Raw genomic sequence first — 26,533 nt, 5'->3', positions numbered from 1 at the left:
CCCCCATCCTGATCTTTCAGAAGGGGGGATTGACCTATGGCTCATTTCGTGCTCTTGTCAAGCACAAGTGAAGGCGTACTCGAGGTCCAGACATATTTGTTCATGTCTGCACAAATGGTTTCAGTCGCCTTAGTTGAAAAAAAAAACAGGAAAAAGTCAAGGGCTAACAAGAATTTGCTTGTCCCACTGCTCAGTGTAATGCTCCTACCGGGGCCCTGGCACATGCCGGGTTACCGAAGTGGCGAAAACGCCATCCGCTTCTGCGTTGGTGGAAGTTGGTCACTGCCATAGGTGATAGAGACCCAAACAAATAGAGATAATACTGCGAGCATATGCAGTCGGCATGTGTAACCACTCACGAGAGAGCTAAATCTGAAAGTACCTGCACCCTGGAGCTCTAGCTGAAGTTCCAGGCTGATTGGCGCTTGAATCATCATCAGAACTGAATGCAGAGCTCAAGATGACGTCTTCAGATTGTTCACTACTGCTGTCATATAGGAAAACGGAATTTGAAGCAGCAGAATCACGCTGAATTCGTAGCCCTTTATTATAAGAGCTCGATGACATTTGTGACCACATGGCTTCAATAAAAAATTCCTCCTACATCGCCACCAGCCGGAAAAAAGTTAACTACACAGAAACTGAAAATGCAGTTGTCATACTATCTGCACAGATAAGAATGTGTTAACACGCAGGAATTTTGGTTCTGCAGTGCGTCGAAATCCGTGGGTCATATGTGATCCATAGCCAATGGGGCGGTCCTGAAAGAGTTAAATCCATGCATTAACTCGTATGGCGGCCCATTATGCTGTCTAAGAAGATCACAACTACAGCTCACTCTAGCACAACTCATAGCTTTAAGAACACCGCAATCCTCACTGTGATGGATCTAACTGGGAAACCCTCTGTGACCACGCATAGTTTCTATTGGGTCTCGGATTTCTCACGGAACATACTTGCTCGCTGTTCGTCCCTTAACATGAGATATAGTAGTCTTGACATTCGACAGATGGTGTAGTTGTTTGAGTGTTCTAAAAAGGGTGCCTGCTAGTATTTGTTATCAGCAGTAGACTGTGCGCCATTTTTTATGTGATGGAAAAAAAACTTCACTTTTTGACAGCGAGTATAAGGGCTGCACGTAGAGTGCAAGTAAATACATTATATGCTACTTCCTCCACTGCCTCCCGCAAGGTCCAGTTTTCATGCAAGCTTTACTGTAGGGATCGAAGCTTTTGCTCGGGTACTGTGCTGTGATGCCCAGCTGCTTGGCACTGCACTTCGTTCACTCGGTTCTTCGATTCACGAGTGCAGAGCGGGTGCACGGCAGTTGCTTGTAATGGTTGTTAACACATTCATTTTGGCGGGTCTAGTCAGGCTGGCTGGCAAATGTGTTCTTGCCATATACTTGCAATTTTGACTCCGCGAGAAAAGTGCGAGTCCATTTAAATAGTGAGCACTGCTCAGAAGGGCCACCGATTCTTGGTTTTCAAATATGCATTCGAATATGTACTTTTAACACCAAAGTACAGCAAAGATGTGACATGAATCGTGTCAAATAGCGAATACCATTTGCTACCTGTTCGTTGTTTTGAACATTCATACACTCCTAATGAACACTAGCCTAATAAGTGGCAAAGCTGCCAGGGACACCTGCTTGGCATGGAGTGCCGATTTGGTTGGCGGTCCACGCACCACACTAGCATCCGACAGTTTTTGTAACTGAGTGCAGGCAGAGCGGAGAAAGGAACTGCGGCTAGACTAATGTGTGTGCTGTTTAGTGCTTTTGTTTGGCAGTTGTATGCACCCTATTCACTCTCAGATTTGGCAAGTGGCAGGAGGCTGCTGCGTGGCAAGGCTTAAACCGAAAGTCGCTTACAGCCCAAGAGCTGCTGCACAAAGGGAGGTGTGGTGGAGGCAGCACGCACACTGAAGGTCGTTGACAACAGTCCTCTTTGCCCCACATTGGGGTGGGGATCATTATCTGATTTGCCAGTCAACAGGATCGTCTCGTTTGTGTGGCCCCATGCCATGGTTGCCTGCATAGGTGCACTCCGCAACTGACATCATATTATTTATTGGTTCTTCTTTGTAGCTCTTCCTGTGACCACATGGTATGCATGCGTGTATTGTCCCCTCATGTTTTATGTTCCAGTTACCAGACAGAGTGATGGCTGTGCCCAAGTGCTTCAAGCAGGAGTTTGTGGATGTCGCCAAGCTGCCGCAGCCAATCCCTGGCTCCCCAACACCCGTCAGCAGAGCCTACAGTGATGTCATTCACCTCATCAGGCACGAGAAGACAAAGGAGGTGGGGTACTTGGAAAATCAGAGGTGTGGCTTTTCCACATGCATTCTGCTGTGTCCTTGCTCCTATTCATGTCGTGAACATGAAAGGTTGTTGTCTACCTCGCTTAGCAGGTTATGATGAACCGTGTCTCGACAGTGAACACCTTGAAAACTTTTATCTCTTCTGTAGAAGTGGCAAAGCTTTCTTTTTCACTGCCTTTTTCTTCTGTCTGCTTGAGCTTTCAAGCATTTGCCAATGTCTGTTGTTAAACATGTGTCTCCTATCTTGTTGCTGTGTGCAGCAGTGTGGGTACGTGTTCACAGTAGCCAGAGGCTTTGCGCAGCATGAAGCGGCCAGCTAGCAGCCACCTGAGGCCTGCCTGGTAGCCCTAAATACCGAAGTATGCCTGTGTCAGTACAATAGCATGTTCTAATCACAAACAGACCACTGTCACCGGGAACGGAGCTTTTATGAGCTGGAAAATACCGAAGAGCAAAATACGGGCGTTGCCATCACCGGCTGATTTCACAAATGACCAGTCCTTTTCAGCGTAGGTATCACAAGTTTGAATCAAGTGGTAGGAATCAAATGGAAGCTCAATTTTCTACTGCCAGACAAATGTCACCATAGCCAGAATCAATGTTTACTAGCGGCAAGAATTGCCTGGTGTTGTCCTCAGTGTCTCTCTAAACACAGTCTATTTATTTATTCATTATTTATTTTTTTACCCACAGCGTCAAGCGGCATTACAGTGGAGGAGGGTATACATAAAAGAAAATATGACATAAGCAGTGTCAGCCATGCAAACAAGTCAAAATCTTACAGTACTGCAGAACTTAAATGCTCATTGTAACATAGAAAAGAAAACATCATCGGACATAATACAAGCAGTGTCTCAAGGTAATTTGTTCCAGTTACGTATTGTTTTGGGAAAAAAAGCCAATCGAAATACATCAGTTTTTGAGGCAATCTCTGATACTTTGAAACTGTGGTCTGCACGGTCAGAAATATAATGAGGTGCCAGTATATATTTCTCTCTTTCAGTACCAACAGAACAAGGATAAATCGCGTGAAAAAAACTTGAGTCGCAATTTACGCCGACGGATTTCCAAGTGCTCCCATTACAGTCTTTCTTTCAAAGTCTTGGCAGAGATATCTTTCCTGTAAATTCCTGGCACAAACCTAGCTGCTAAATTGTCAACCCTTTCTAATTTCCCTTTGTCTCGCAGCTCTGGAGGGTACCAAAAGTGTGCAGGCATATTCAAGGATTGACCTAACATTGGTCTTATAGAATAATTCTTTATTGGGTGGTGGAAAAGACCTGGCATTTCGATGCAGAAGGCCCAAAGCTTTCGCAGCTCTGTATGCAACATAATCAACCTTTCTCTGCCACCTTAATTAAGATGTAAAGTAAACACCTAAGTATTTGTATTCAGAAACTTGATTTAAAGGGACTATGCAATAAATTAACTGAGGTTACATAAAGCAGACGAGAGATAGGCATTCCATGACTGGTCGCCCCAGTGCAAGAATTTTTAAGCTAGCATCAATAACAATGAAGATATATACTATTAAAAATTATGTTCCTCCTCCCCCCCTCAACTCGTACATGCTGACCACTAGGAAAAAAAAAAAAAGAAAACAGCTCTGGGACTGGACCCCGCCCATGAATGCGTCATCCGCTGACATTCGGTTTGTGACTTCCGGTTGTCGTACCTTGCGCCCCAGCAGCAGCGTCAGCAGCGTCTCTCCGGTCTCTCTTCGCCTTCCAGAATTGCAGCAAGCTCCGGATTCCTTCGCTTATCGTCTGTTGTAGTTTTAAGGGCCTGTCACTAGGTCTGCCAAAGCCATGTCGTCGTGATGTTTAACTCTATGTCACACTGCACCAACGAAAACAGTTGGCAGAGTGTCGGAGTCGGCGCCAGGTCTCCCACAAGATGGCTGTTGGCTGATGGTCCGCCAACTCCCTTGTCACACTAGCGAGACAACGTGAGAGACCTCCCACCGACTTGGCCCTTTCTCGTTCTCACTCTTCTTTTGTCATAACTCTTTTAAATAAATCCCTATATAGTAAAACAAACTCCTAAACAATCGTGATTATAAACCTAGATTGAGCGCCACCCAGTTGTGAGCAGCACTGATTGTTGGGTCAGAAACTCGTGGCATGAAAAATAAATCCAGTCGCTCGCAGGTAAACAAGGGAGAGATTATTTAATGTTAAAATATTTTTTAAACAATAATAAAAATGCTCAGCCCCGCGGACTTGAACTTGGGACGTCCAGGCTGAGAACCTGCTACTGCACCCACAACGCAATGGAGGACAGAGATATTTGCTTTTGCAGAAGTGCACAGCAGCTGCCTACAATCGAGCCCTACCTCACCCCCTAACTCACCATCTTCCCCAACGCCCTTGCACATTGGGACACCCAATGCATCTTTAGCGACTCCAAAACGGCTCTGTCCAACTTTGTCAGAGGCAGGATTCACACCCCTGCCTGGCAAATGTTGAACACCCTTACCCAAAATTCACTGCTCGGGGTAGAGCTCCAGTGAGTGCTGGCTCACTCTGGGAACCCTGGAAACGAGGCTGCCGATAAATTGGCCCGAGGTTTGATTTGCCGGGCTCAGGACAGTCTCGATCCAGGATTCTCGAGGGAGCGGGCGCACACCTTTGCGGAGCTCATGCAAATACCCCGTTTGGACTGTCGGACTTACCCTCCTCCCCACCCCTCTCTTATGCACTCCCAACAGATCCTCTTCAGATGCCTTCAGACCTGCTCTCTGTCATCCCCTCAGCTGTTATCCCACTATTGTGGCACATCCCTTGCATGCTCCCTATGCGGTGACCCTCACGCCACACTCTCCCACATCCTTTTCGGCTGCCCTGCTGACCCTCCCCCGCGGGGACAGCACGCCATCTCGAGCTGGGAGGACTGGAAGGTCCAGCTCACTCACGTCTGCAGACCCAACATCGCAGCTTGCTGTGGGGCTGCCGACGTCATGTTCCGGCATGACCAACATGATGCAATGCGGGACTGCGCAGTGGCTCAGGGACCCAGCGAGGTCTAAAGCTCACTTGCGGAAATAAAGCTTTTCTGTCTGTTTGAAGCGTGACACTCGCGATGGCAGTAAAACGGGCGACACATGTGTGAAAACTTGGCCGGCGAGTTGCACCGGTCACCGCTTGCGAACTGCAGCCCCATTGCAAGCAGGGACACTCGGAGCGGCAGGTATCGATGCGCCACTTGGCTCAAGCTCAAAGCATATGCTTTGCCACCGTACAGCAGCGACTGACCACTGCCTGTCTTGGTGTTGAAGTTCGCACCAGAAAAGACATAATAGCCATATTATCAGAAAGACCACCTGATATATATACTCGAGCAGCGACAAAGCATGCTTGCCTAAGTAGTGAGCTTTCGGCAACAGCGCCGCGCCGGCCAGTGAATTATGCTGCTGCCTGGCTGCGCTGGTCGTCGCTAGGACTATAGCTTCTTTCGCATCGAAGGCGCAGTGGATGACGCTTTGGAAGTCCACTCTTAATATCGCTTTGCTATCAACAGCTTCATCTCACTATAAACTAAAGATGTGGTCATTTTCTGCGACGCCTTCGGCAGCGAAGCTAGCGGATAGCTGTGGACGTCAGGCGAGCCGGACAGCATCGGCGGGCCAGCGGCAGCTGCGAGGCGATTCTGGCAAGAAATTTGCTGGTGTCACAGTTGTTATTTCTGCCAGCAACTCGGTATTGATCAACGATCCTCAAAAATGATATATTTTTCACATTCCTCTATCCCAGCATTTATGATTCATGTCAAAAACCATCTTAAGCTCATTTTTGCGACCGCGGCTGACAAGGTCCAGACTGGTCGGCTGGCCAGCTGGCTCGCTCTACTTCACATTCACACCAGAAAAGACAAAACAGCCATGCTGTCAGAATGGCTGCCTGCTATATTCGAGCAATGATAGCATGCCTGCACAAGAGCCGAGCTTTCGGCAATGACGCCGCCTGCGGGAGCGCCGGGCGACGAACTGCGCTGCTTCTCGGCTGCCCCAGCTGGTTTTGCATTGATGCCGCAGATGAGGGCATAATAAAGGAACTACTTTAGTCACATTGCCTTTACTGCGAGCCCGTCCCACAGTAAAATAAAGGTGTGCTAGATTTCCGTGACACCTCCAGCAGCGGATCTAACAGGACAACCGCGCACCAAGCAGCAGCAGCAGCAGCAGCAAGCGGCTGTAGGATGAAATTTTCTTGTATCGTAGTTATCACTTATACCAGCACCTTGGTATCGGCCAACGGTCCTCAGAAACGATGCATTTTTCACATTCATCTATCCCAGAGCTTTGGCCGATGTCGCGAAGACCTGGTCGGCAGGCTGGTTTTGTCTCCGTCGCCGGTCTCAAACCATGTCGCACTGTGACGACATCTGGTCGTCGGTCACAGTGGTGTCGCAGTCGGCCTAATGTGACAGCTCTGTCTGTCAGACAAGGTCTGAAAAATTGGGTTGGCCAATCTCCAGTGTCTTCGTCAGGTCTGCGACATGTCGTGTCGTGCTAGTGTGACAGGGCCTTTAGCAGTAATAAACCCGGAACAAGGTGTATTCATCTCGGGCAGACGTAAAAGACACTGAGAGTGGCTCCAGAACTCCTGACAGAAAGAGGCGGGAGAGGCAAATTCAAAGTATATGCACGAAGGCAATCCCCTGGCTCACGTTTGCCCCGTGGGGCTCGAACGGCAGCATGAGCAGATGACTTTCATGGCTGCCGGAAGTGTGCCCTTGACGTTGTGGCTGCCGATGTCACTGAACTACTGACCTCTATTTTTACGATTTTAGTTCCAAAATCGGTCACTACGAGAACACCAATCGTCCCGCGAATTTAAAAAAATATGGTTTTTAAAAATTCATAATAAATTGCCTGCTCACTTCCGAAGACTGATACTTTGTGTGGATGCTTCTTAGCATCATTTGCTAAGCACTGAAAACATTTACAAGCGGCTTTTAATTCATTGCATAGTCGCTTTAACGTTTTACCATTTAGATTATAACTGCTCATGTGTGGATTTTTCTTTCTAGTAAATGTCATGGAGACAGTTTAGTGTCGTATGCCATTTTGCACACCATTCGCTGATTCTGTCTAGATCTTGCCAGAGAACATCCGCGTCGCTTGCACCTTTTATCTCTTTGTACAGTACGCAATCATTGGCGAATAATTGCATTTGAGATAGGATGCCATCACTTATGTCATTGATGTACAATGAGAATAATAGTAGACCTAAGGCTGATCCTCGTGGTACGCCAGACGTGACATTCACTACTGGTGATTGAGCCCCATTAATAACGACAAATTGTTTCCGAAATGCAAGGTGCGAGCATATCCAAGAAATAACCTGTCGATTAATGTTATTACCTGCTAGTTTTTCAAATAGTAATACATAAGGCACGGTGTCAAATGCTTTCTGGAAATCTTAAAAAAGCACAGTCGACAGAGAGACAGAAAATACGACAGGGGCAGAAAATACGCCCCACAGAAACTTGCAGGCTTGTGCCCAAGAATCGGTAACCAAGGGGCTAGAGGCAGTGGATGCGGCATAAAACATGCTGAAACGTTTGTGACATGTGCCACGGGCGTGGTTTATGAACTCCCGCTCAAGTGTGGAGGCATCTACGTGGGATAAACGGGCCGTTGCGTGAATGGACGTGCAGGGGAACATGCCCGATCAATTCGAAATAAAGGAGTGAATCTGCCCGCTCATTGCCTTGCCTGCAGTGGATGCGAGCCTCTGCTTAAGAAGATCAAAATTGTAGGAAAAACTAAAAACAAAACAGCGCGTGACCTTTTCGAGGCCTACCACATAAAAGAAAACGGCGATAAATGTATAAGCGACACTTGTGTCAAATTGTACAGGAAGGAGAAGAGTTTTCTGCGCACCTGTTGTTGATCAGATGTCTGGCTTTACCACCCCCCCTCTCTCTCATTCCCCTTGTCCTTTTGCTGTGATTCTGCATATGTAAGGCACCTTAACACAAATAAACTCAGTTGATAGTTTGTGCTCTTTCCGTCCCCTTGGCCTTTTCCTGTGTTTGTCTCTTTTGAATGCGCAACGTGGTTCTTCAAAGCAATGCACCAACTAGCCCAACAAGAAGTTCTTCTAAACTACCTGGTCAAAGAAGTCAAAGACATGCACCCCACTTCTGCATCTTTTGCACACGCTTGTAGTATTGCGTGTGTAGTGGCGCTACTTGCCCCCCCCCCCCCCCCCTCTTTCAAATAAAAAAAACAAAAAGAAAAAACTCTTAGGCAATCCTCAGTGGATCATTTGAATGCATTAGCATTTTTTCTACTGCTGATTCTGTTATACCTAATGCCTATGTATACAGAATTGGTCATTCTATACATTCATACATCGCTGGGAGTCATGGACATCTGGAAGCAAGGGTTGCAGAGGAGAAGGGGGCACTGTCAGATAATGTTTTTTCTTTGTGTGCACTAGCAAAAAGCTGCACAGCCTGATCAGCACTCTCAAGTCTCAAATCTACACAAAACATCCTTGAGGACTGTGAGCTAATTTTACGCGTCATGCACAATCACTAATCTTGCATGTTATATCACGACAGTGAAAGAAAGACTGGCTGTGCTGGCTGCTGAAGATAGCGGACAGTTGTGAGAGAAAAGTTTCAGGTTTTATTTTTCTGAATTCAAAGAAATTTATGCAACCTTAACATGTGAAGCTGAATTTTGTTAAAAATTGCCAGCTACATTTAGCTGAAAATTTTGACCACTACACTAATCAGTGGGAGCATAACCAGCTTCAATAGCATCACATCTCCCCTGAGGGAATTTCAACCACCTCATTCCCCCGAAATGAAGCACAAGAATGACTCGTGTCATCATGCGATTTGCCCAGAACAGACCGAGGCTTTTGCAGCTATTTTTCAAGGAAGACTGACAGACTTCCTGACTTCAGTTACCTGTTCGTGAACATATTGTGTTGTGTGCCAGTGATCAGTTCACTTGAGTCACAAACCCGCACATAGTGAGACTGATCACTGTAGTTCATGAAATGATAGTAAGTTTTCGTATTTTGCTTACTAAGTTTGCTTTGTTTATTGATGAAATCTAGTGATGTATCTTCTCTGAGCCCGGCGCTTATTTTTATTCGACCTGTATAGTTTAGACTGCAAATAGTGCCTCTTTGGTTGTTGCCTACCATCTCCCCCACCTTTCCCCAACTCTCTATAAGCAATGGGTGCCCCCCCCCACCTGCAAAAATTTCTGCTGGAGTCCTCATTCCAATCTTGGCTCCATTTCACTTCGCACCTGCCCCGGCAGATGGCTGCTTCAAACACGGCCACCAGTGGCGCTTATGAGAGCCAGGTTGCTCTTCCTAAGCAACCTCTCATGACAATTTAATTAGTTTAACTGCCACCTGCCACAGTGGACAGTTTGGTCACAATCCAGTGGGCAGGTTTTGGTAACATGACAAGGTTTGCACTGCATCACATCACACGTGACAGCAGTCACCACTTCTACTTGCACAGAGCTTTCTAATGCTAACGAATCAATAAAAGCAGCTTTACAAAGAAGACGAAGAGAGGCGTCTTGACAGGGACACCCTTTTATGCAACACAAACACTGCACAAGCAATGGTGCCATCGCTCCCACAATGTGCGATGCTATATTGTCACATACTGGAAGGTGACTTAACAGGTGGTGATGTGGGACAGAGCACTAGTGCTAGACATGCTGGCCATTAAAACATACATCATTTCATTGTGTTACATTATTTGGCTTGCTGCTAAATGACAATATCCTTCCAAGGCATGGAAATGAAAAATTTGTTGAATAACTATGGAACTGCATGTGTGGCAGCCATGGGCAGGAGTTCTGATTGTATAGAATGCTGTTTCTCGGCTGTTTTTGGGACCTGTGCTCTTATCTGGTGAGTATGGTCAAAGCTCTCTTGATCGTCCTCTTCAGGGGCTCTCAAAGAGGTTGAAGTCACTGCAAGTCTGTTTTATGGAGTTGTTGAAAGAAATGCAAGCAAACTTGTGTGCATTTCAGTAGACGGTACTCTGATTTTAAGAACCTTTAGCACTCTTAATGGTGCAGCCTAAACGCACGCATTTGAGCTAAGAGGGGGCTCTTATTTTTGTGCTTTGGAAGTCTCATACTTTTCTGTATACTGGAGATCTCCAGACATGTAGCCAGGAGTTCGGAATGCAACAGAACATATTTTTGACGATGTTTATTTTGGGACTGAGATTGTCATTTTCCAAGTGTTTGAAAAAAAATTGCTGACACAAATTACAATCCAGATCTGATGCAGATAAATTTTTTTTTTACTTACGACCAGGTAAAATGGTTTGGACTGAGTGAATAAGCATGTGGCAAAGTAAGGTATGCTTATGAGGCTGTGGAAAAAATTATCAGTGGGAGAAATGTTGTCTTTTGCGCATACTTGACCTTGGAGTGAAGGCCTGTGTTGTCAAACACACAGCCAGCTCATCAGTGTGTGTGGCACATGTGCACAGGCGAAGAGCATGGTACGCACCCAGCACTGGCCCATGGACCACCCAAACCGGGGTGAGCTGTGGCTGCAGCTGTGCCAGCTTCACTTGAAAGGTGGGGGTCGCCACCTGGCGGCTGGCTTCTACCAGAGCACTGTGCGGGAGTCCCTAGGGGAGCTGTGGCCCATGAGCCTGCCCGCATTTGCTGACCCCATCTTCTGCGAGGACTACCTGCTGTCAGCTGAGGGTCAGAAGCGTGCCGAGCGGGTGCTGTACGTGGTCTCCGTCAGCCACCCACACATCACCTACTGCCCTCTCCTGCACCCGGTCACCTCCCTGCTGCTCCACTACCTCTCCGAAGAACAGGTGTGTGCTCTCCTCTCCCCCCCCCCCACGTGTGGTCCAGGGTCTGCAGGGGCCAACAGTATTTTTAGAGGGCAGCTCTTCTTTTGCATCGTGGTCGTCAGCATATCCGGTTGCCCAAGTAGCAGAGTGAAACACCAGGTAGTTGCCATGGGAAGATCCTGGTGTTTGGCTAGCAGCGTAACCCTCTGCCCAAATTTCGCATTTACTGGCTATCGTAATAGTCTGTCAGTTTTTTGCACAGCAGTGAATTCAGCTGTGGACAGTGCAAGACAATGTCGAGGAACAATCGCGAGGTGATGGTATCCTAGTTGAAACCAAGAAGCAATAGGCACGGGTAGGCAAGACGGTCCCTTAGGGCAGGGGTTCTCAATCTTTTCAGCTGAGTCTTTCCAGGGAGCCCTAACAGCTTTCAAAAGTTGCTGGGGAGCCGTGTGTCTTGGTTTCTATCTCCCTCTGCACAACATGGGTGCAGAAGAAGGACATTTGCAGTGCACGCTCTCTCAAAAAATTGCTGCAATCAATCAATCATGACTGGATGTTTATTGAAAGAGTGTGCTGTAAACCAATTGCAGTGACTGGTGCCAGTATAAAGTGAGTAAGAGAAAAGGTTGGGGCTGAGGCATGCATGGATTTTGGGTGCTCAGGGCACCTAATAAGCAAATCCAAGAATTCCATGAAACCCAGTTTGAGAGCCCCTCTCGTGGGGCAATGGGTAAATTAGTTTAGGAAGCTGGCAGCTGCCTCAAGACAGGGCTAAGCAGAGGTCTGTGGGAAAGGCATTTTGTCCTGCCGTTGGACATAGATGGGCTGATGCTGACAATGATTATGATGATGTGGACTAGTGGGTATCTCTCGGTGCAGGCGTACGAGTGTGTGTGCTCCCTGATTGAGAGCACAGCGGTGCGCCACCTGAGCCAGACACGACTGATGCACGACACATCGGCCTATGCGCTCATGCAGCTGACCCGGCGCCTGGCGGTGGGTGGTCCTGTGTTTTTGTCTGTGACCCATCCCCGTGCTCACACTCACTGGTGCTCTGTCTGCAGAGGAAGACATATGCCCGGCTGCTGCGCCGAGTGCAGGAAGAAGAGGACCTGGAGAAGGTCTTCCACACCTGGGAGCTCTGGATATTCCGGGGGCTGCCCCTTTATCACCTGGTAGGCTCTGGATTGCTGCGCCAGCATTGAAACAAATGTCCACATCTGCCTTAATTGCGTACTAAGGACACTCATAGCCAGGCTGTCTTCACAGAATGATTGCAGGCACCGCTTCATTCACTGTATACTAGTAAACGGCAGCATACACCTGTGCAAACCTACAGCCTGAGACGCTCGCTAATTCAGACAGTACAGGTCTTGTACTGGTTAATTTGAAAGGGCTCCCAAGGGGAGGCCATGTCCAGGTATGACCAGCATTGCTAGGGGTCGTCGAAACAGCCCTACTCAAAACCTGAATTCCGTGCTGCAGAGTCACTCGCGCACCTCTTATGGGCATGCTTAGGCTGGCGTGACGACAAACGGGCGGCTCCCTTTCTGGGTTCGTGCTTAGTTTCAGTTCCGCTTTCTTTAGCTTTGTGCGAGCCCGCAGCGATGGTGGCTCAACCAGCCAGTATCAGCCAGCCAACCTAACACAGCTGAGCATTGTTTCGGATGCTGATTGGCGGGTTGCTGATGTTTTCTTCCCCCCTATCACCAATTCTTTTTTCTTGCTTCTTCGGCATAGTTACCTTTGCTTGAGTCCACGTGCTTTCATTCTTCCAGTGTGCTGAAACTGTGTGCTCATCACATGCCGTTCGCTGTTCATGTGGTGAAGCCTCCTCACACATGACGGTGCCACTTATGATGGGTGTGACGCGGTAGCAGTGGAGCTACACCACGTCACATCATGAAGGACGCGGGAAGCCCTAATGATTTTGGTGCAGTTCTGCTTCGATGCTCCCAACAGTGTACACTTAATGTAACATTTATCGAAACATGAAAAATATTCACTGCCACACTGTTCTCATCTCTAAATCAGGCAACGATTGCCCACTCTTTCACTACCATAGAGTTTCGTTTTCACCATTGTAGTTTTTACTGATGTTTTGTGTGCTTTGTGGTTGTGTAGCGCAGCTACGCATGCAGTTCATCTGAGATCCGAAACATCCGAACACACTTAACTCAAATTGAGCTGAGCACAGTGTTTGGTGCTTGCTAGGCCTAAAGTCCGTTTGCCCCCTCGCTGGGAGCCATTTACAAAGGACCCCTAAACCCATAATTGTGGAGTTTATCTGACAACACAACATGATTAACCGAGTCAGACGCCTTGGACACATCCAAAAATAAAGCACAAGCAAATTCATTTTCTTCAATGCAGCTGTTTAGAAGGTCACATAGTTCATCAAGCATGTTCAGCGTACCACGACACTTAATAAACCTGAACTGATTACCAGAGAACACGTCATGAGCTTCAAGAAAACTGATCATCACTGTCGAAATGTGTTTTTCTAAAACAAGCGCAATGCATGGTAGGATTGAAATACATACCACGATAATTTTCAACTTTATTTTTACTCCATTCTTATAGATAGGGATAACCATCGCCTTCTTCAAGCCCTCAGGTACTATTTGGGTGGAGATTATACCATTGATAATCGCGAGCAGAACATGCTTTATTCGTTCAAAATTTCTGAAAAGTGTATCGACTGAGATACCGTCCCACCCTGGAGACTTTCACCTGCTAAAGCGAGAAAGAATGCAGCATAGATCGTCTTGAGTGCAAGGTGGTAGAAATGCTTATTCAAACACAGACTGCATACTGCGAGATGGTAGACTTCAAACTTTTGAATGTGCAGGGAGACCAGCAGCCGAAAAAAAAGCATTGAACTCATCAGCAAGTGTCAGAGATAACACCCTAAAGTTGCGGGAAATGGAATTGGCTACATTCCTAGGTACACAGCCACGTAAGCGATTAACAACATCCCAGGACTTAGCTGGCTTCCCTTTTGACGCCACAAACCTTGCTTGGAAATATTGACGTCTTTTTGATCAGAGTAATGCATTAGCCCTGTTGTAAGCAGACCTGTACGGTGCCCTCAATTGAGTGTTCATAGGCGAACGCCTACAACGGGCCCAAGCCATTTCCCTTTCTGCAATAGCCGATAAAATGCCGTTGTTAATCCACGGCCAACCAGTCTTTCTTTGCTTTATGATTATAGTTTTTTTACCGGACTCCAACAACTGCGTGAAGGTTTCAACAAATGAATCGTAAAGAGAGCTTTCAGAGGTGTGAGTTAGAACAGATCCTAGTCGTATTTTTCCATTGCGCAGTCAAGTCGAAGTCTGTTAACGAGTTTGATTGTGTCCAATTTATCTTGCTTCATAGCCATTATCCCAGCTTGTGGAAAACACGACAGCCAACGAAGAAATGATCCGTCATTTTTTGTTCTACGATAAATGAACTGCATTCATTGTGTTCAAGACGAACGTTCACGTGGTCAAGGCATGACGATACTAATTTACTACCAAACATTTCAACGCGTGTGGGAAGGTTGATTGTGGCATCGATGCCAGCATCGGCAAGAGTGTTTAAGTAATTGACAACCAATTGTTTTTTAGTTTTTAGAAGGTCAATATTGATGTCACCAATCATGCAAATACGACCCTGTGGAAAGTTAGTCTTGCTCAGCTCTTCGATGAAATAGGCAATATTTTGCTTCGCTGGACGATAAATAGCAACCACAGTCATGTCGAAATGTCCATTGTGAATGCAGACGGCTAATGATTCTGCAGTAGTGAAAGAAATAGAAGTAGTTGTCGAAACCCAACTGTCCTTGACAAAAATCGCTATACCGCCCCCTAGCCCAGAGTCACGAGTGAAGAAAAAGCTAGAGTATCCCAAAATCGAAAATTGCTGCGAATGGTTATGTGAAATGTTAATCTCGGTCAAAATGAAAGCATCAATGGAATCATTTAATGCACTGACTACAAAGTGAAATTCGTCCCAATGCTTCCAAAGACTTTTAATGTTCACATGAAGAACAGCAAAACAACCTTCACCAGTAGTAAGGAATGTGTCACGAAAAGCAGAAAAATCACGAAATGAAAGCAAACCAGAAGACATGAGAAGAAAGGAGGTGATTAAGATAGCCTAAGTCAACTCCGATAAGTCCGACAAATGCCTAACACGAATGGATGGGTCCCCTTCCTTCTTACACAAGTAAATGTGACCTTAGGAGAACTTGGGCTAGTTCTCCTGGGGCTTCTTGTTGGGCTAGTTGGTAATTGATCATTGTAATTTAAAGGCACTAAAACTACACACACATGCACGAGAGAAAAGAACGGGACAGAGCGCCACTCACAACTGGTTTAATTTGCAGAAACCACATACATGCATATATATATATACAGTCAGCCAGCACCTGCGCAAGGAACATATTCACACATCAAGCCATATACACGATAAGCATCGCTCAAAAAACTGTTTTTCCGCCTTGTACAAAGACGGCCCAAATTTACCTAAGAATATCAGATCCTGCCCTTCACACTCTTGTGAGCCACGTTTTTCAATAGTGCAGATTCTTGCCATGAGTAGCAACGTAAAAGCCAGAGAACTAATTTAAGCGTTCTTTATCAGCAAGAAAGGCAGTTTTTGCGTCAGCAAAACGTCAGTATCTTTGTAGAAGGCAGAAAAAGAGTTTTTTGAGCGATGCTTATCGTGTATGGCTTGATGTGTGAATATGTTCCTTGCGCAGGCACTGGCTTAATGTATATATATGAATGTATGTGGTTTCTGCAAATTAAACCAGTTGTGAGTGGCGCTCTGTTCCATTCTCTTATTCTCTTCTCTCATGCGTGCATGTGTGGTTTTTGTGCCTTTTATGTACAATGATAAATGTGACCATTCTTAACCAACACAAAATTGTAGGCCTTTGCTTTGGCTGCAGTGCGTGAAGCCCAAAAAAGTTCTCTGTTGCTTTTTGAAAGGTTCTCGGCAAAGAACAACTTTAAGTGTTTATTGCTTTGATCCAAGGATCGGAGTTTTGACCGAGCAAGCAACCACTTATCTTGAATGCTGACAGCTGAAAATCTTACTAGAACGGGAGCAGGACCATTCCTACGAGGGGCAAGCCTATGCATAGCCACCACCTGATCCTTTGAGAAGGAATCAATTGCAAGCGCAACACATCCGGGTTGGTGGGAAGGTGATGTATCTCTAGGTTGGACATCCTGCTATATTGTTCAGATTCATTTAAATTGGATTGTAGTTTCAGGATAGTTGAGACCTGAGAGGTGACACATGTTTCTAGGGACTGCACCTGAGTGGTCAGCTCAGCAATGGTCTCATCTCGAGCCAGAGAACGAGCGAGAAGCGAGTCATAGTTTTTAGAAAGGCCATCAAGAGATGACTGAACTTCATTCACCACAGATTTCAGAACTTCGACTTCGGATTTCAATGAAAGAAGTTCATCCAATTTTAGGTATAATGTGGAAATAGTCTGCACGTTCTTTGATCTACAGCAATGCCGCAAGCCTTTCGTTGATAGCAGCCAATTGCTCAGATGTGCGGGCAGAATCAGCCTGAGAACAAGTACTAGCACGGCACTCCTTGCACCGCCATTTATCACGTTTTGCTCCCATCGAAGAGTAAGTAGTATCTGCAACCCCAGAACAGTCCTGACCCAAATGATAGTGGCTACAACAACTACAACATATCAGATATCTGCAATCAGCAGCAAAGGGCTTTAAGCAGTGAGCACAATCTCCCTCTGGCATGATAAAGCACTACAAAGTTTGCAGTTGGTGGCAGAAATCTAATACAAAAAAAAAAATTAACACAACGGCTCTCAACGCTCACCTGCATGACAGAGTGTGGTCAGTACATGGCCGTGATATGCCGCCAACTGCAACGACTGTCCAGATTTCGTGGCTTTTGAGGCCGAGATGAACGATGTAGCGCCCCTAGCGGAAGCCAACCAAGCCACGTTAATGAGAACGGCCCCCTCGATTTCGCTGACACTTCTTGATGCGCCAGAGCGGGCGAAGGGATGCTCGCTGCGATCACAATCAGGACAATCTTGATCTTGAGGGGACACCGAAGGCAAACAATGCAATAAACCTGCGTGACAGAGTGTGGTCAGTGCTTGGCCATGATATGTCGCCAACTGCCAAAAGTTTGGTTCTCTTCAGAGACTGGCGGTAACCGTGCATTGCATGCAGGAACGACTTTCACTTCTTGACTTAATCCATGCAAATACCTGCATTTTGGACTTATGAGCGTGAACAAGGCCGTCACTTACTTCTGGTAGGAGAGGTTTGCGCTTCCTAACTCGTGTATTTCTTTGCAAAATCTGTAAGCACAGCGCCAGGACATGCCGAGAGGCAGGACTTGGTGCGTGCAGACTAGTTTCTCATAGGAAAGCGGGGGCTCGGGCAAGTTTCTCACGGCACAAACGTAGTCTATGCCACGGACCTAGGGCTCATCCCGCAATAACAGACTTCACCAAACAAACGTCTGTTTTTCACAGTGCAAAAATAGGAGCTTTTAAAGTGTAGTATTTTAAGCACTAACAATTTTTTTAAAGAATATTTGCTCTGAAAAGTGTTTCTGTTAAATGCAAAGTTATTTTCTAAAGTTATCTATATTTGGTGGCATGAAGAGAAAGCCATATCTTGCTATGAGCAAATTTGGTAATCATTTGCGCCTATGTGCTTTTCTGCTCATTTATTGCAATGTACAGTTTTGTAATGTACATATTTTATTAGCACACATATCTATTGTAAAAACGTTTCCTTGCAACATATAATTTGCAAAAATTTGTATTTCTGCAGTCGTAGTTAAGTTAAACAGCCAAGCCAAGTACGCTATGCTGTCTTCCCGGCATTCCCTCGGTAGATGAAATGCTCTCTAAGAAACTCGCATAGGTGGTGGCGCCAGCTTTCGCTCTAGGTAATATTTAGAAACTCTGTGTCCACCACATAAATTTACCATGTTGGATGAAACAGCACAAGGACATAGACAGAAGAAGACAGACAGTGGCCTGTGTTATATATTTACAGCAACATGGTAATTTTGAGCAATGACAAGTGAGGCACGCGTTTATAACACTGTTTGGATGTTTGTTAAGTGCCCTCAACCTCTGACCAGCACCCTGTCCACACTCCCATGACGTTGTTGGACCTGGAGTCACACTGGCTCTGACCATGTTTGTTGCAAGCCTGGGAATCGAGGCACTCAATGCAGCACTTGTCATTGGTCTAAATGTTCAGAAAATTGTTGCTATAAATACACAACAAAGGCCACTGCCCTTGTAAGACATTTAGTATTCGTGGTCATCACCTGGCTTGGGGGAACGGCTACGAATATGTTTATAAAATTTTATGTATGTGCTTTGTAAATGATTGCACTAGTTATACACGCCGTGGGTTTAGTTGCTGCATGGTTTCGTAAAAAGATCAAGTGCACACTTGTTTGCTCTCCTCTGTCTTCATTATGTTGTATGTCTTGGATTTGCTGTAGTATGTATGTGCAGTGTCCAGAGAGCTGTATAGATTTTTAGGTACTCCTGGGTGAGAACCTGATTGTGAAGGGCACTTCAGTGTTAGACTAGGAGTCCTACTTACGTAAACCTATTAGGAGTTGCTGGGGCTCCTAAGAGACAAACATCTCCCACAGCACATTTAATTAAACTGAACATGAATGCTCCATCGTCAAGAGCATCAGTGTAGATGGTTACAGTGGCGAACATATAAGTTGCCTTTGAGGCTGGATTCCGAAGAAAGACACACGTTGCTGGGGGTGCCCAAAAATAACGCTGGGAGATGAGATTGGGCGATTTGCTTGCATAAAAGGGCTGCAGCTGAACGGGATAAATGGGAGGTCACTGGGAGAGGCCTTTGATCTTCAATGGACATTTACAGGATGTGATTGGTGGATGAGAGGACTCCTGTTGTGAAAAACCAGAAGAGACTGTCCAGACTTGCAAGTTCTTATTATATCTGCCTCCAAAAAGGTGTGTGAGTGTGCCACGAGTGCCTAAATATCTGTTGCATTATAGCCTTGCAGAAAGGTAATTCTATAAAGAACATTCCCTCCCCCCTCTTCCCGTAACTTTTCTTATGGATGGGGGCTCACCTTATTTAAATGGGAATTTTTTTTTAAATGTAAATGGGACAGGAAGTCAGGAGACAAGAATACATGGGAAGGCCCTGCCCCCCCAGCACCCCCTTTTCCGGTGTCCCTGTACGTGACACAAGCTAGCATGTTTTTGCAACGAATGGCATAACAGGAAACGACACGTACATGAAGATAACTCTCTTCTGTGTGTCATCTTCATGTTCATGTCATTTCCCTCTGCACCAGCCATCGCAAAGCATGCTTGAACAACTCTCCTAAACTTTTAAGCTTCCATGATTTTGCTTGAAAGAGCATTGTTGTTTTTTTCTTTGCCATTTCATTTTATTTCTCTTGTTCAACAATGACTTTTTGTTAATTTCTTGCAATTTGCGTTCTTTCCTGCTTTGAATGTTCCCCTCTGGAACCATGCAGCATCACACCATCTTTTTTTTTTCCCCCTTTCTCATCTTCTTCTCCTTCTGCAGCACGGCTGCTCAACTTCATCATGAGGCAGTGCACCGAGCACCTTTCAGTCCGCCGGGCCATGTCAGATCTCTGTGCCGACGTGCTTGGCTCACCCGTGCAGGTACGCTCCATGGACTGCTTCTTGCTGGAGGGGGTGCGTGCCCTGTACCGCATTGCCATGGCCATCCTGATCCTCTTCACCCAGGAGCTGTCCCGTGAGTAGGCTCTTGCTTCTGTGTCTCGTGAGCACACTTCGGGTGGTGTTATTTCCATCGTCCACTGTAGCACTAGGGAAGGAAAGGGTGAGCGGGAAACTTAGGAAGCAGTTCAAGCGTTGCATCTGTCTGATGGGAAATTTAATGTGCCTGCCTTAGCAGCAGGTAAGTAAGAACAATGTGCCTGTAAGAAAAGAGGGAACAAATCTGATACTGATGCTTGTGTTTGAGGGGAGGGCGATGGGACCACGTGGGTTGTCTGTCTGATTGTGGCGACCAACTTTTCCTTGCTGCCTTCTGTGGGATCTCAAGTGAAAATGGGGAGCACTAGGACAGGCCCTGATCTGGTTTTTGATGATGATTGTAACAGTGACACTAGTGGTGGTGGTAATTGCAATGACAATGGAGAAAAAACAACTTTTCATTGGCATCAGTATTAGTGTAATGTGTAGCAGTGCTTGTAATTGAGCACCAGAAGTGGGGCACAACAGTGTTATTTTGTGTTTCTTCTCATCTCTCGTCGTCTGGAGTGCTGCTAATGATATCGTTTTCTGTTTGAAAGTCCACATTTTGCAATGTAAACAGTTTCTTTTTCAGATTCGTGAATTAATCATCACACACATGCTGTCATTTTGTGTGTGCGGCAGTTTGGGCCAGCAGTCGCATGATGCCCAGACATGGCAAGCAGCATGCAAAACTGCATGGCCGTTTGGGAACAAATGCATGATTCCACTTGCATTTGTCTTTCAGTCTCATCCTGTTTTGGGCACTGTGGCTTCTTTATGTGGGAGTACTGGATTTTTTTTTTAAGAAATGGCTACCGTGATTGTGTTAGTTTTTTTATTATGTATTCCTTTGCCTCCCTTCTAAGACTGCATCACTGCTGCTGTATAGTTTCTTGCATTTTTGGTTTTCCTTGTGATGTGGAACAACATGTACTTCGATCGTAGACGTTAGTGCTGTATTTGGGAGACAGTGCACAGATGGTGGGGACAGGACACAGCACTTCTGTCTGCAATGAAATAAGTTTGTGTGTTCACGCTCCATACTGTGGTGAGCAAAACTCCATACTCGGTGGCAGCTTTTCCTGGCAATGAAGGGAAGGCTGAAGGGATGGAGTGTCTGTAACCGTGTCATTCCGCCAAATAGTTTGGCCACACGACGGCGCATTGCTCTCTCTGCGGTACCTTCACAACAACACTGCGGCAGCTGGCACCGTCTGTGGAAACTTCTTTAACTGAATATGCCTAGCAAATATGTTGTAATCAAGAAAACTGTTTTTCGTTGACGTTCTAATGTGGAAAGTTGCGAGTTGTGTGAAAAATCTGCTTTAAATAATGAATGTTAACAATTATACTATGTTTTAGTAGATAATTAATAGCTGTGAGTGGGGTATATATCTTGCTGTGTAGGAAGAGAGAGTGAGTTTCTGCTCCACACCTTCCACTTCATTGTCAGAAGAATTTGTCGCGGAGTATAGTGAGCAAGGCTACTCAAGCTTGCAGCCCTAACTTCTCTTGGGAGATGTAGTGGATCATGTCCTGCAGTTGGACTACTTGACCGCTCGCCCTTTTCTTTTCTTGCAACATTGGCTCACAAGAGTTTATCCATGTACTTCACTGGCAGTGTTTGTTTTGCCAAACAGAAATACAGTGTTTAGTGTAAGCAAGATGTGGTGCTACATCAGGGGCCTTAGAGATCTCCAAGTACTGCAAAGAATGAGCACTTTTTCAGTATATTCACAAGTGCAGTTATGCTGTTTCCTTCTTTCTTGAAATGGTTACCTGGCAGGAAAACAGTGAAACGCAATGGAGCCTTTGCTGAAATAGTTGCAGACTCTCCTTTTTATTCTTTCCAAATAGAACTTATTTTCACTTCTTTGTCTGAAAAGAAAGGTAATAATGGTTTCAATTTAAGGGTGCAAGGATGACCATTTCAAGGAACAAGGAAACTACCTAAGCATAGCCACGCTTTTGACTGCCCTGGTAAAGCACTTGTTCTTTGAAATGCCGGAAGACATGTTTTGATTACTTTGATGTGGAATTACAACTCAGTATTTTTTAACGCCATAGTTACTGTAGTTATTCCAATGTAACGCATCTTTTTTTACTGAAAATGGAGGTGAAAATTCACTCTTTGTATTATAGCTCAATATTATGTGCATCATAATCAAATACATATATAATAAATACACATGATAATCTAAGATTATGCTCATCACAATCTAAAATTATTTGGAGTAAAGGCACACTATACCATATTAACTCACATATTGGTTTTGTCATGCAAGTCGGGCCTCAACTTCAGGAAACAGAAAAGTAACAAAGGAAAAAGGTTAGAATGCCATATTGGTTGACCAACAGGAGCTCTGAGCCACCAGTATTCAATTAAGGTGGCCAGCACGATGCACCACATATCGGAGCTGTGGCACAGCAGTGAGAAACTCGCTGGCGGAGACAGTGCACCTTTACACCAAGCGCAAATGCAACGTATCATCCCAAGGAAATGCAATAGAACATGCGAGACGTAAAGGCCTTCGTTTCATTCTATTGAAGTTCGGCACACACCCTCAACTTCCGCAGCGTCGCCAGTGGCATACACTAATGCCAGTACCAGCTAACGGCAGTGCATAGGACGCTTGGCATTCCGTGCACGGCATTGCTAGGCACTCAGAAAGGCACTCTCGCTGCTTTTCTCAGTGTCTGACACATTTTTTGGCATCGTCAAACTTGCGTGCTGCCATGCAATATTCCGACTGCTCTACGCGTAAGACTTATAGTGTTACGCGTGGAGCAGTCGGAATATCTCGGAATGGCTCTTTTAGATGTTGCCGAGAGCAGCCATCAGCATTCAGGAGGCATGACTTGCTGCACAGTTGAGTGAATGGGAGATGTTTCATTTTTATGACAAGGCTTCTAAAGCACACGATCAACACGGCGATGGCAGTGCAGGACTTTGTGCTTTTCTTTTTGTGAGTTGTATCTTTCGTACTGTTATTTTGAAACAGAAGGGGTGCGTGAAAGCCGTTTTTCTTCTACCCAGCCTTCCGTGTACTGTGGCCTCATTTCTCATGTCACGTTCATGTTTTTTCTTTACACGCTCGCAAAGTCAACCCTCGTGTTACATTTGGGTGAATGTGGCAATTCTTGGCAAAGTTAACACAGATGGCAAGGCAGCATGGTGGTAAGCTTTGCAAAAAATTTAGCCTTTAGAAAAGAAAAACAATGGAGAGCAGTTGTGCTTGCATCTTATTGTCTGCTGTGGCATAGTTTTCTAGCTGGTAGATGATCGAAGCAGTGCTTTTTGTTGTGATTGCATTTTTAATGACTTCATGTGTGGCACAACCCTTAAAATGTGTTCGTGTTTTCTCTGCTCTGCTCTGCTGCTCAGGGAGGAAGAAGAAGAAAGGTAACTGCACATTTGAAGGGTGGGAGGAGGCAGCTGCGTAGCTTCTGCTTGGGCACACCTTGTGCTACCAGAACACTAAGAAATCACACTGACAAAGTGAACAAGGCCTCAGGGTGCTTGCCAACGTTGCGACAAGGGGACTTGTCTTTGTCTGGGCAAAGTGTTCACTATTGGCACGGTTTAAATAGGGCCTTCGCTCCGAGGGGGAGGGGTGCGAAGTAGGAAAGGTGTACGGATGGGGAGCGTGAAACTTGTCCAGGCATGATGGCTGCTAAAGAGGATTGACCGGTTGGCCTGCAAAGCTGTGAAAGGAAATGGGCCAGCTTAGCAGAAGGGAATCCCGGGGTGTGGGCTTGAAAGGGTGTGTGTTGAGCTGTGACAGGTTGCATGATAACCCCTCCGCCGATAATGAATGCTTTGCAAAATGACAAGTCCTCTTGTTGAAACAATGTCAAGCAGTCTGAGGCTTTCCCCTCCCTTGTTCACTTTGTGGGTACTAAGAAACCATCTACCTGCCGTCTCTCTACCTAACAAATCATAAAGATGAACTTGCAAGGAACTAAGACACAGACAAACTGGTTCTTTGGAGTTTCACTCTCCGAGTTCATTTAAGCTTGTTACACTTATTGGCACGGGCAGGGACACTATTTTTCGTTCTTTTTATGGTCCCACAATAATTTTTGTCTGAGTTCATGACATCAGACGTTTTCCTAAGCTGCTTATTCAAAAGCTTCATGGCACAACACAATTAAAGGCTTGCCAACATCACCTGCACTTGTGTGCATGAAGAAGGCTTTGATACTGATCTACTTCTCCCTCGCTCCTGACTTAGCCAGCACAGCTGTGCTATGGGAGGTAGGACTGCAGTAGCATCCAGTGGAATGCTACACCAACTTGCCTGCGCTCTGTAACAAGGTGGTTGTGTTCTCTTGTCCTTGTAATTGGACTTCTCCCCGTGTGTTTTTTGGCTCATGTTGAAATTTGAATGCACCGTTATCTTCACATTCCACAAACTTGTTCACCTGTGTAACTGTCATCTTTATCTTCTCTGCATTTGCTGTTTTGCGAAGTTCCTTGTACTTGATGGCGGCATTATTATTCTTAATTACTATTTCTTGTTTGCTCCCCATTTGTTGACTTTGCACTAGGCACGGGCAGCATCAAAGATACATGTATCTTCAGTACTATGTTTCGGTACATTTCATTATATCGCATGCCAAAAATGAATTTATCATAGGACCAAAAATACATTTTTGATTTACCGTGTGTTTTAACGATACTCAGTACTGAAGAAATCATGTGCTGCAGATTTTGAGGCTCCTGTGAGTCAGGCTTTGGGCTGGCGGTGCTTGTTAAGGCTGTAGCACGCTGAAAGAAAGGAACGTTGTAGAATTAGGCAGACTCTGGATCAATTCCATTGACATTTGATTTCAGTCTGCTTTCTTCCTACATCGTTGTTTGGCAGATAGACGACGTATATGCTGCGCTTCTGTACACGCAGTGGCAGAAGGGACGAGGAGACAGGCTCACCACTGTGGTAGAAACAGCACCCCTTCGTCCCTGTTTCAAGCTGCAGTGGTTGCCAACAGAAATGGGAGACTTTCGCCATCATGTTCAGGAGCTTACAACACATTTGTTGACTTTTTCAGAACTGTAGAGGCCACGCACTCTTCCACACAGGGGTCATTGGTGGCATCAGCACTGGCAGCGTCATTCCTTCCGTTTGGAGGAGCAAATGCCACAACAAGCTCTAGAGGTGCTAGTGACATGAGTTTCTAAACTATGCCTCCAGGATCCTCTGAGTCGATATGGCTATGCTTCTCTTATTTATTGAAAAAAGGCATCCTCGTATTATAACATGGCAACGTGCTCATCTTTTCCAGTACAGAGGCCTCTTCATACGGTTCACATATAGTATACGGCTGCATCGCGGATTGCTTACAGACTGGCGCTGTGGGCAAATTGTTACTTAATACCGTGCTGTAAATGCAGCATCTATATACCGTATCTACTCTAATCCAGGCTGACCCCTTAAAGTCCGAAGCCAACAAAAAAATATATATTACCTCGAATGTAGGCCGAACAAAAAAACCGAGGACAGCATTCACAAAATTCAAACAGCATTTTTTTGAATCTGAACGTGCAGAGCTCGTTCAGCGTCGTCGTCGCTGTGTTCCTTGTCACTGTCACCTTCAAACTGCACTATCTTCGGCACCATCAAGCGCATTAGATATGCTGCACTTTTTAAAGGCGTGCACGATCAAAGTACCTGGGATGTCGTCCCACGCTGCAGCTACCCAGCCCATCAGCTGCGATAGCGATGCACGTGTGATGCGGCCCGTTGTCGTTAGCATGTGGTCTTCGTCAGTCAACCAGTCCGTGTAATATTTCCGCAGACGATCCTTGAAAGGTTTGTTGATGCAGACATCAAGTGGCTGCAACTGGCCCATCATGCCTCCCGCTATAGCAGCGAGGTCCGTGTTCGCTTGGGCGAGCGCAGCCTTCACGTTGTCGGTCAAGTGCCCACGGTAAGAGTTGACGACAACAAGCGAGTTCTTTGTCAAACGAGCCCCTGAACGCCGTCGCCACACAATCTTAACCCAATCTTCCACCATCACACTCGCCATCCACCCGTTCTCATTTGCCCGCACAATGACATTTCTTGGGAGTTTCTCGAGCAGGCAGTGTCTTCCTTTTGAAAATCATATAAGGAGGGAGTTTATGTCCATCAGCTGTGCAGCACAGCATCACAGTTGCGCGCTGCTTCTCGTAGCCCGCAGAGCACAACTTCACCTCCTTGGCACCCTTTTCATTCATGGTGTACGCCACTGGCAGATCAAAATACAGAGCCGTCTAGTCTGCGTTGCCGATTTGCCCAAGGTTGTAGCCTGCCGCTTCTCTCTTCCGCAGCACGTAGCGCTGAAAAGCTATCAGCTTTTCTTCAAAATCGCTTGGCAGCTTCTGGGTGATTGAAGTGCGACGTCGGAGGCTGAAGCTGAAGCGCTTCATGACTTCCTGAAGCCAGCCCCGGCTGGCTTTGATATCCTTTGGCGTTAGGCCTCGCTCCCTCGAAAGTTCCCTAGCTTTCGCTTGGAGCACTTCTGTTGTCACTGGAAGGGAAGCTGCTCTCTGCGTCTGAACAAAGTCGGCCAAAACTGTCTGCATTTCATGGCGACGGCCTTTCTTTGGTCCGC

General features: G+C 46.0%; 1 protein-coding gene across 5 annotated transcripts in view; it reads left to right on the top strand.

The window, feature by feature from the left end:
• LOC144124511 (GTPase-activating protein skywalker-like) overlaps positions 1-26,533 on the top strand; it is a 162,573-nt gene that overhangs the window by 73,629 nt on the left and 62,411 nt on the right. For all 5 annotated transcript variants that reach the window (XM_077657229.1, XM_077657228.1, XM_077657227.1 and 2 more), the window contains 5 exons: positions 2,153-2,305; positions 10,816-11,157; positions 12,019-12,135; positions 12,204-12,314; positions 19,838-19,931. In XM_077657229.1, the coding sequence (XP_077513355.1) occupies positions 2,168-2,305; positions 10,816-11,157; positions 12,019-12,135; positions 12,204-12,314; positions 19,838-19,931 (802 nt within the window). In that variant the 5' untranslated portion in view covers positions 2,153-2,167. The remainder of the gene's footprint in view (positions 1-2,152; positions 2,306-10,815; positions 11,158-12,018; positions 12,136-12,203; positions 12,315-19,837; positions 19,932-26,533) is intronic.

This window comes from Amblyomma americanum, chromosome 3 (assembly GCF_052857255.1).
Source record: "Amblyomma americanum isolate KBUSLIRL-KWMA chromosome 3, ASM5285725v1, whole genome shotgun sequence".
NCBI lineage: Eukaryota > Metazoa > Arthropoda > Arachnida > Ixodida > Ixodidae > Amblyomma > Amblyomma americanum.
Note: the sequence above shows the minus strand (reverse complement) of the source record. Positions and strands in the feature narration are given on the sequence as shown.